We start from the raw sequence: 11,603 nt of genomic DNA, 5'->3' as shown, positions 1-11,603 counted from the left end.
ATGGATGGATGGATGGATGGATGGATGGATGGATGGATGGATGGATGAACATTTATTAAGTGCTTACTGTAGGTAAAGTCATGTGCTAAGTACTTGGGATACAACAAAAGGATGACAATCTCTGCTCTCAGAGTTCATATTCTAATAGACAAAACAGCAAATATAAGAGATTTAGAAAGAGGAAAGCATAGGGGGAGCATGAATGATAGATAATTAATAGATAAAGGAATTTCTGAGTTCTTGATCATGGTAGTAGAACATTTTTGTAACTGAGTTGGAGAAGAGGTCAAAGGAATTGAGTAGAGAGAAGAATGAGGAGTATTTGAGGGAACATCAGCATGTATGTTCAAGCCCCCTAATATGAGAGCAGGAATTTAGGCACAGTGAGACTTCATGCCAGGAACTAAGATCACTAAGAAAAGAGAGAGAATGTTTTGGGGATTGGCACATAATAACTTCCATTAACTGAATTGGGTATTAATTTGGATAGAGTGAACTTCAAAGGAGTTCTTTCAGTACCCTAAGATGTAGTTCATCTGAGCCTATTGACTTGAACTCATCGGGACAGCTTAATGCTATCTTGACTCTCTCCTTACTTATCTTAGACAGCAGGTCCATATTAGCCACTATTATTTTGTCTGAGAAGGTAAGGTTTTAGCTCAACACAAGCAGAACTTTCTAAAAGCTCTCTTGAACAAAATAGCAAAATGCTAACCAGGTAGTGAGCTCTCTGACAATGAAATTGCCCAGGCAGAAATTGGATAAACATTTGTAAGGGATGTGGTTGAAAGGATTCCTGCATTGGGTGAAAATTTGGACTTCTAAGATTCTTCTTATAATAGAGCTTGAGACATACCGCAAGTATTCCTGAAATATAACTGCAGTGACAGGGAGAAAAAACTTGATGTAACAATATTATTTTCTTTGTAATAAGGGGAAAACGATATAGCAAGGTTACCCCTCTAAGGTAGGAAGTAGATTTATCACCCAACACCAATATTATAAAAAGATTTCACTATGTTCTTTGGGTCATTAGCAAGCTCAGTCAAAAATGAATGAATGAATGAATGAACAAATAAATAAACAGCAAAAAAATGGAAAAAATTTCCAATTTCTTGCTGGAGATTTTATAACTTCCAAATGATTTCTTTTATCCTGAAAAGTATTATTCTTGGTTACTTGTCAATAACTAATTTGTCCCAGACACTTTTCACAGAAAACGATTTTCATCTGACTTATTGTGAATGTGGTTTTTTGCATGTTCCCAGGAGGGTACAGTTTTGTCAGTTGGAGACTCAGCTTCTGTTGGTCTAATAAATCAAAGCATGACAGGTGCAAATGTTTGTTGCTAAATTTTGAGATTAGTAGGCAAAGGAAAACCTTTAAAAAAACCCTCTACTGACTTTCTCTGAAAGGAAATAGAAAAATGCTCAATCTTACTTTTCCCAATCATTTTGCAAATGTTATTTTCAAGTAGAAGAGGTGAGGTTTATACGTTTATGATTTTAAATCCAAAGAAGCCACCTAAAATACCTTCTAATATTAAAATAAACATGTGAATGGTCACTTTAATTTAAATCCACATTATCCCACCTCTGATAATTGTTACTATCTTCATGACTTTGTGTGAATCACTTAACCTCCCTGGGCCTCAGTTTCCCTATCTGCAAAATGAAAGAATTAGACTAAATGCGAACAGGGACCCTTCCAACACTCAATCTATGTGCCTATAAACCTATAAGCATAAAGCAACTAAATTTATTTCTTCCTTGATTTATGTTATGTTGCTACAAAAGCTCCGATTATGTGGGGTCTAAGCTGAAACTTTTTTAATATCTTCCAAGAAAAGATCATATAACATGATCTTTTCCATGTCACACAAAAACCTTAGTAGAATTTTCATAATCTCTCTTTTCACTGTGATATAATAAACTATAGATTGCTAATTCTGAAAATGTGCCTCTTTTAGTACAAGAGTAGACATTTAGATGTCCTTTGGTTCACTTCAACTAAGTTTCAATGAAGATATGATTGTCTTTGTCCTTCAGAAAACTCATCATCATTTGTAACAATACATACTGGTTCTTAGTAGTTGACTATAAATTATAGGATTTTATTGGCATAATTTCATGGATTGTGTTTTTCTGAAGATAATTTCAATAGGGGTGGTAGCTTCAATTTTTTAGAATTGAAGTAATAAATTTAAGCACCAAGGAAGTGCGCTTGAAAAGATCTTTGAACTGGGAGTCAGGAGATCTGCATTCTAATCCTCATGTGATCTCAGACAAATCATCTTATCCCTTGTTGCTTTAGTTTCTTTATAAAATGATGGGTCCCTTTAGCACTAAAATTTCATAAGGAAATAGAATAAATCCTACATATTGCATATATAGAAAAGCAAATATTTGAAATATTATCCGCCATGATTTGTAGTTTGAGGACTAGTGTAGAGATACATTGGAAATGTACATCGTGGTCAAAGGGATTCTGCCTCACATCACACTGAAGTTACAGTGTTATGTAGTACTGACGTGCCCTTGCAATTCTGTACTACATTAAGACTCAGGCAGCCTAGGGAGAACTCAGCAGCTAAACTTGTAGCTGATTCTGTAGTGATTCTACTCCACATGCCATCAACTTCTCTTTATCTCTTGAGACATATCTGCCAAAGTCTCTTTCTGAGTAATCTTCAGCATGAGTGTGGTGCCAGTGGTGAGAGTATCATTCTCCCTATCTTACAATACTGCTTAAGCTCAAGGGGAGCATGTGGAACAACGAACTTTTAGTTATCTTTTTTATGTATATGTCCTCTCTCTCCAACAAGAATGCATGCTCCTTGAGGGCACTACCAAAGTACATTTATCTACTTACCTATCTATCAATCAATCTATCCATTTATCCACTTATCCATCTTTAGATCTATATAGAGGAGGAGGGAGGGAGAGAAGGAGAGAGGCAGAGAGACAGAGAGAGGTGATATAGCTATAGATCTACATTAGATATAGACATACTTCATTAGATCCCCCAAAGTACCTTCTAGGTCTAATTATTTCTCCATTCTACTTAAACCTGTTCTCAATACAATCAATGAGATTTCTGACTCCAACATGAGTCTATGAACCAAGACTGTTCATAGATATGCTGATTGGCCAGTGACTGTGCTAATATAGGACCAGACACCAAAAGACCAGAAATTCCTAGCACATATAGAATGAGTCTTCTTCCCTAGGGAACATGGGGAACAGTTTTGTCTTAAACCAATGAAATCATCTACATCACTGACATTCATATTACACAACGCTTTATACTCGTTACCATGGACAGAGAACATAAACCTCAAGTCACCCACAAATGTAGGTAGTCACAGTGTCTTTTGGATCCTTGTCTTTTGGTCCTGCCCAATAGTTCCATCCCAGGTATGGTCTGTTTTCAGTACTGGTCCTGGTTATTCATGAAGACCATAACCAGTATTCCATTTCTGGCTCTTAAACTATGTGCTATCAGTGAATGGGCAGGTGCTGCTTCATGAAGCTTTGCACATGAAGGAAGCTACCTAGCCAGTGGCCCCATATCCTGGCTTCTCATGAACAATATTTAGGGATGTGTGAATCAATGCCTAGTACAGTATTCAATAAATGTTAATTGAATACTTGATTGAGGGACCTAGGAAGACTCCAAAATGTTAGAAATAATCCACACAGCTCCACATAGTTCAAATACTGCCCTTTTATTCAATTTCAAAAACTTAGCAGGAATGTTCCTTTTTTATGAGGAAATATGTTTCATCAGGGCCAGAGATTACAAAGTTGGTTGCTTACTTTATACCCTGTAAGTTAGATACACATTGTTTCCTGACTTCTAGAAGACTTGTCACAATGTATATGGTGATGGGGGAAAAAAAGAATGTAGTTGCCTCATTCTTTCTTAATATGTTAACCTTCATGTTTGCTTTTGAAGGTGGAAATTAACCGTTTCCAAGACACAAAGAGACTTCTTCAAGATTACTATAGGGGAATAGAAGGCAAAATCCCCTTGGAAATTACTAGATGTGGAAGCACTCGAGTCCCCCTGATAAATCTTGAAGATGATGATGTTCCTGAAGTCTATTCCAAGTAAGATTATGGGGTTTTAATGTAGTTTTTTAAACTGGGTATTTTTATATTAATTTTATATATATGTATATATATATTACTTTTATATATTCCTTTATGACAAATTCCAGTCTTATTATAAATTATTATCTGTATGAGCTCTACATTTTAGTGAAAACAATAGGCATTATTATCCTGATTTTATAGGTAAGGAAATGGGATTAGAAATACTAAGTGTGTTGTATATGTATTTAGTCTGAATGGGTTAATGGATCTGGTAAGAGGCTATTGGATGGATTCTATTAGGCCTCTTACAGCCTTACTAGCTCTAGTAAGCAAATGATATATGTGGAGGGGGAACAATATTTAAAGCTAAAAAAATATCAAACAGCTTGTAAATACTTGACTTTTATAGACCAACTTATTTCACTTCCCCAAAAACATGAAAAGACTCCAAAACACTGAGAAAAAAATTAAAATGATTATGAAGGAAAATTTAAGAGGCAACAAGTATATAGAGCACAGGACTTAGCAGTCAGGAAAATCTAGGTTCAAATCCTGCCTCAAATACTAATAAACTGGTTCCGCTTCTGGGAGCCAAGATGTCTCCCGAGGAGAGCAAGAATCAGTCAAACAGAAACAGAAGAATGAAAAAAATAGAAGAAAACATAAAATACCTCATTGGTAAAACAACTGACCTGGAAAATAGATCCAGAAGAACCAATTTAAAAATTATTTGTCTACCTGAAAACCATGATGAAAAAAAGAGCCTGCACAACATCCTTTAGGAAATTATCAAAGAAAACTGCCCTGAGGTCCTAGAACCAGAGGATAAATTAGTCATCGAGAGAATCTACTTATTACCTCCTGAAAGAGATCTCAACTTGAAAATGCCAAGGAATATTGTAGCCAAATTCCAAAATTACCAGATCAAAGAGAAAATACTGCAGGCAAAAAATACTGCTTTCTGCAGCCAGAAAGAAACAATTTAAATATCATGGAACCACAGTCAGGATGATGCAGCTTCTAGATTAAAAGACTGGAGGGTATGGAATACAATATTCCATAAGGCAAAGGAGCTTGGAATACAATCAAGGATCAACCACCCAGTGAAACTGAGCATAATCTTTCAGGAAAGGGATGGACAGTCAACAAAATAGGGGACTTCCAAACCTTCCTGATGAAAAAACCAGAGCTTAACAGAAAATTTGGCCTTCAAATGCAAGGCTCAAGAGAGGCATAAAAAGGTAAACAGGAAAGAAAAAAACCCAACATGTTATTAATAAGAGGTACCACATCACACCTATCAGATTGGTTAACATGACAAAACAGGACAATGATAAATGTTGGAGAAGATGTGGGAAAATTGAAACACTAATGCATTGTGGGTGGAGTTATGAAATGATCCAACCATTTTAGAGAGCAATTTGGAACTATGCCCAAAGAGCTATAAAAATGTGCATACCCTTTGACCCAGCAATACCACTTCTAGGTCTGTATCTCAAAGAGATCATAAAAACGGGAAAAGGACCCAAATGTACAAAAATATTTATAGCAGCTCTTATTGTGCTGGCAAAGAATTGGTAATTGAGGGGATGCCCATCAATTGGGGAATGGCTGAACAAAGTTGTGGAATATTAATGTAATGGAATACTATTGTGCTATAAGAAATAATAGCCCAAGGACTTCAGAAAAATCTGGAAAGACTTATATGAACTGATGCTGAGTGAAATGAGCAGAACCAGAAGAACGTTATTACACTGTAACAGCCACATTGTGTGATGACTGACTTTGATAGACTTGGCTCTTCTCAGCAATGAAAGAATCTAAGACACCTCCAAAAGTCTCATGATGGAAAATGCTACTCACATCCAGAGAAAGAACTATGGAGTCTGAATGCAGACGGAAGCATATCATTTGCTTTCCTTTTCCTTTGTGGTTTTGTTTTATTGCTTCATTTTCATGGTTCCTCCCATTAGCTCTAATTGTTCTTTACATCATGACTAATGGGAAAATATGCTTAATATGAGTGTATAAGTAGAGTCTATATCAGATTGCACACCATCTTAGGGGCAGGGAGAGGAAAGATGGGGAGAAAATTTAAAACTCAAAATCTCATGGAAGTGAATGTTGAAAACTAAAAATAAATTATTAAAACAGCAAAAAGAAAAAAATGCTAATAAACCAAGTGATCAAGGGGCAAATCACTTAACATCTCTTGGCCTCAGTTTCCCTATTGGTAAAGAGAGGAGAATAATATCACTTATTTCACAGGGTTGGGAGGATCTGATGAGATAATTTATGTGGAATTCTTCAAAAGTCATTAAATTACCATATAAATACCGTAGAATTATATTAGTTTTATTATATAACAGATCATATTAGTGTTATTATATAATATGTTAATTCTATTATACATGCATATTCTATTAATTATTATTTATAAATAACAGATTGAAATGTGAAAACCATTAAATTGATCAAGAGAAAATATTTAACTATGGAAATTAAGTGAGAGAAAAGGGGGGAATTAAATGGCATTCAAAAGTAATATATTAATATCGGGTATTAATTTTTAATCTATCAAAGGATAACCTCAGAATTTTATGTAATATAATTCCCATGATTTAGAGGAGGAAAAGGAGAAACACAAAATGTCCTGCCTCATGTCTCTTTTTTCAGAGTTCCTCAGCTAGAGGAAGAAGAGGAAGAAGGGGATATAATACTACACCAAAAGTAATCATTGATGAGTTTACATTGCCATAGAGGCAATAGTCAGCCAACAAGCGTTCACTATGTGTCAGGCACTGGGCTGAGTGCTTAGGATACAAAGAAAAGCAAAAGCAATCACTGCCTCCAAGTAGCTTATATTCTAATGGGGGGGGGGGAGAGACAGCATGTAGACAATCATGTACAAATAAGATATATATCTATACATCTATATATACATATATATGTGTGTGTATGTATAGTACAAATGGAAGGTTATCTCTGAGGGAAGGCACTAGCAATAGCAGGGACCACAGGAGCCCTTCTGCAGAAGGTGAGGCTTAAGTGGCAGCGCAGAGGAAGCCTGGAAAGCCAGGAGGCAGAGTGGTCCAGACAGGGCAAAGGCAGGCTGATGGGAGATGGAGCGAGAACAGCGAGAAGGCCTGTATAGATGGCCTAGATTCGTCTCGACTTTTTTCTAAGTAGGGATACTTTTAGTTCAGCTTCATCTCTGAACAGTTATAGAGACCCAAACAGTTATTTCCCTTTTAAGGAAGATTTGAACCACCAAGCTCATCCAGAGGCCAGCTTTGAGACACTCATATAAGTATAAACAAAAATGACACAATCCATTACCATTTCTGACTAGAAAGTCAGGCAGAATGAGAATGCTGGAGAGTTCTTCCACCTTCCCTTTAGTCAGACCTTTCCATGATGGCTTCATGATTTGGTTCAATATGTTATTACTTCTCAAGATAACAAAGAGAACTATATGAAAGAATGAATGAAAAGAAATTTACTATGTATCAACCTCATAATCACAAAATGGCAGGGTTAGAAGGGAATTTAGATATCATTTTCCCATATCCTCTTATTTTATAGTTGAAAAAACTGAGACCCAAAAAGGTAAAGCCATTTGCATATGGCCTTATACCTAGTTGGTACCAGAACCAGTCTTGAACCCATTGCTCCTGATTTCTAGTCCAGAAATCTTCTCCACTAGGCAAATCTAAATATAAAAACATCTTTGAAAGCCAAATTACTGGCTTTATTATATATTATTTCAATTAATCTTAATTTAGTAGCATTACCACTCCCCTCCATCACCACAGAAATTATTCAATAGTTTTATGTTGAATTGAACCAATAGTCAACAGTTGACTCAACATCTTTTCTTTGGCCTTGACTGAATTGACCTTCTGGATTGTAACCGGGGTGGATGGATTGAACATTATCCAAAACTTACATTTTACTTTTCTTAATTTGCTTTCTTTCCATGAGTGGATTTATACCAAATTCTTTTCTTTGTACATTGCCTTCCATATCCAAGCCTCTCTCTTTCTCAGCCCCTTGATTTCCTCTTCTCTGATAGAGTGTCCTAAGTACATTCAGTGATACATTGACCCAGTTTCTAAACAAGATTGTCTCCTATCTGTCTACACTGATAAAATTTCTAAAATGCATGAAGTTTTTCCTCACAGAAACCATACTTGATAAAAGCTCCTATTGCTTCTTTGAAATATTGATTAGGTTAATTTTGTTTACTGGCATTAATGTGATTAGCCTAGAAAATATGTCTTTAGCCTTTTGTGCACATCTTGCCACTTAAAGAATTCTTCTCCCAGGATTTTTTTTTTTTGAATCGAGGTTAAAACATGTGCCTTTAATCTCTGCTGCTGAACAAGCTGAGACTGGAGCATCCCCTGAGTTTAGGCATTCTAAGCTATGTCAGGAATAAAGCCAATCAATTAGGTGTCCACACTTAGTCCAGCTTCCAATACGGCAAACCCTCAGAGTGAAGGACCAGCAGGCGACCTAAGGAGGGGTGAACCGGCCCAAGTAAGAAAAATGAAGCATATCAAAACTGATCAGTATTGGAGTCAACCTGTGAGTAGCATCTGTACTTTCAGTCTGGGTGAAATAGGAAGACTCAGACTCAAAAAAGAAAAAAGTTAAAGTATGGTAGCTAAAGTCACAAGAACATCTAGTCATGAAAATGGAAGTTTAGAATCAAAGCTAAGCAATCTTCTTTTTTATTGACCAAGAATCCCTGTAGTTCCCCGGAGAGTTCCCTCTCCTGATGGAATAATAAACAAGCCCAAAAGTAAAGTATCCCTGAAAAGAGGCAGGACTGATTACTGCATAGAGGCCATCGAACTCAAGTTTGAAGCAGACGAGAAGACAGTTATGAATGTGTGGCAGAGTGCGAATTCATCAGTAAACCACATGGTAAGTTCTGTGGCCTTTTTTTTTGATAATCACTTAGAGCACGTGTTCAAAGTAGAAAAGGTTTTTTAAGGCTCTTTGCCCTCAGAGAACTAGCTTTCCCAAAGTAAAAGAGGGAAAGCAAGTAAGGAGAAACAAATATGGGGTGGGGGAAGGAAGAGGTGGGCACCTGTCACCTTCGATTAAGAAATGCTAGATGACGTTTCTCCTCAACTGAAGTTCCCTCTTCCTAGAAAAGAACCCCCAGGGATCTCTTTGCATTGTTCTATAGGTGGGATGAGAATTAGAGAGATTTTCAATAGCTCCCTTCTGCTTACAAGATAAGGTCCAAATCTCTTAACCTGGCAATCAATGCCTTCCACTTCAGGTCCTCGTCACCTCACTTATGGAGAAGATGGCCTCCTAACTGGTCTCTTATCTTCAATCTTTCTGTTTTTTAATCCTTCCTGCATACTATTGCCAGAATAATAACAACAGTTAAGATATATGTGTATGTATATGCATGCGTGCATGTGTGTATATGTATATATACATACATATTTATACATGTACACATATAGGTAATATGCATATATACATATATACACATATGTATATGCATGTGTATGAGTGTGTCTATGTACACATATTGTTTGTGGATGTATGTGTGTATATGTGTATATTTTCATATATGTGTGTGTGTGTGTGTGTGTGTGTGGAAGGAGACAGGGAGAGAGAGAGAATGAGAGAGAGACAGAGAGAGAGACAGAGAGAGAGAGAAAGAGTTTGTAAAACACTTTATTAGTTTATCCTCAAAACAATCTGCTTAATAGGTGCTATTATTTCCATTTCACAGATGAGGAAACTGAGATTAAGAAAGATTAAATGATTTATCCAGGGTCACACATGCCTAAGACAGATTTTGAACCCAGGTCTTCATGATTATAAGACCTCATTATCCATTACTGTTCCCTGCTTGACACACACCACTCCCCTTGAAGATTCAAGGTCTTTAGCAACCTAGCCTTTAACTCCTTCATCCTTAGCCCCTACTGCTTTCAAACCCAAATCTTCAGCTCTTGCCAAACAAAAAAAAATTTTATTGCTCCCCAAACTTGTCAAGCACATAACCACCTAAGTCCTTCTGTCTATCACAGCTCTCCCATCTTGGAATCAATTGACCTCCTCCTCTCAGATCATCTAAATCTCACCCTTCCTTCAGACATAGCCCAAGTTCTGTTTCTTCCAGAAATCTCGAACCACCCCAGGCCTCCATGACTTCTTCCTCCTCTGGATATCGTTGTCATATATTCACTCTGACATTCACTTGGCACTTAGATATTTTGTAGTGTTTTCTAGCTTTATATGTATATGATCTGCCTCCCCAATTAGACTATAAATCCCTGAAGGTCTGAGACTATATCTTGTACCTCATTGTCTTCCCAAGACTTAAACCCACTCAGGTGTCATCCAACCAATGTTTGATGACATTAAGGATAAGGACAACAAAGAACAGAGATGAGGGACCTTCCTTTCCTTTATCATTCCTCCCTTTTATATGCCTTGTAATGAAGAGGTTCTTGGCTAACTTCATGAATTATTCCTCATAGAGTCAAATCATAAGGATATGTGCATTGAATTCTATTAGTTATATTAAATCTCTCTCAGGGGAAAAATATGTGAAACTAACCCAGGTTGAAAACTGTTCATTTAAAGTGATTATAAAAAAATTTCCTGTGATTTTTTGTTATTACTATCTTCATCATAATCACCATTAGAATCATGCTAGGGATAACAGAAGGGAATGTTCAATGATATGATCATCATATGCTTTAGGTAGAAAAAAGCATTGGGGTTTTGGACAGAAGACCTGGGTTTGTGTACTAGCTATAAGACTTGTGGGAAGTCACTTTACCAACTCATTTGATCTTAAAGGAGAGCCAGTGGAAGCATTGATCACTGGAGGTAGTAAAAAGAGACATTTCCTGCTCCAAAAGAGGTTAACTTAATTTTAGTTAATTGCCACAGGGAACACAGGATCTTTTAGAATCAGTGCTGTTCAAGTCATGATAATTCAACACTTGGGGAAGTGGAGCCAAGATGGCAGAGAGAAGGCAGGAAATTGCCAATTTCCCTCGAAACAACTTTAAATCATGCCTCAAAATGAATTCTGGAGTGACAGGATCCACAAAAGGACAGGGTGAAACAATTTTCCAGCCCAAGATAACTTAGGACTGCAGGAAAGGTCTGTCTCATTTGAGTAAAAAGGGAGCACAGCACAGGTGTCTAATGACCATACCCTCCTCTCCCTACCCCCCCCCCTGTCCCCCCCCCCTCCCCCTCCCCCCCACCCCCTGCCACCTCCCTCTCCCCCCAAGCCCCCTGCCACCTCCCCTCCTCCCCAACCCCATTCCCTCCCTACCCCAAGCCCCCTGCCACCTTCCATTCTCCTCAGCCCCTGCCACCTCCCCCTTTCCTTGCCCCCTACAACCTCCCCTTCCCCACCACCTCCCTCTTCCCCCAAACCCCTGCCACCTATACCTTCCCACCAGCCCCTTCCACCTCCCTTCCCCCCCACGCTATCTCCCCTCCCCCCCC

General features: G+C 37.6%; 1 protein-coding gene across 1 annotated transcript in view; it reads left to right on the top strand.

Annotated features, from left to right (window-relative positions):
• Nucleotides 1-11,603, top strand: part of SPEF2 (sperm flagellar 2) — a 222,718-nt gene that overhangs the window by 174,481 nt on the left and 36,634 nt on the right. The window contains exons 22-23 of the mRNA XM_027846244.1: nt 3,958-4,112; nt 8,846-9,029. Of these exons, the coding sequence (XP_027702045.1) occupies nt 3,958-4,112; nt 8,846-9,029 (339 nt within the window). The remainder of the gene's footprint in view (nt 1-3,957; nt 4,113-8,845; nt 9,030-11,603) is intronic.

This window comes from Vombatus ursinus, unplaced genomic scaffold, assembly GCF_900497805.2.
Source record: "Vombatus ursinus unplaced genomic scaffold, bare-nosed wombat genome assembly UNPS02015106.1, whole genome shotgun sequence".
In the NCBI taxonomy this organism is placed as follows: Eukaryota; Metazoa; Chordata; class Mammalia; order Diprotodontia; family Vombatidae; genus Vombatus; species Vombatus ursinus.
The sequence above is the reverse complement of the archived record's forward strand: the minus strand, read 5'-3'. Positions and strand labels throughout refer to the sequence as shown.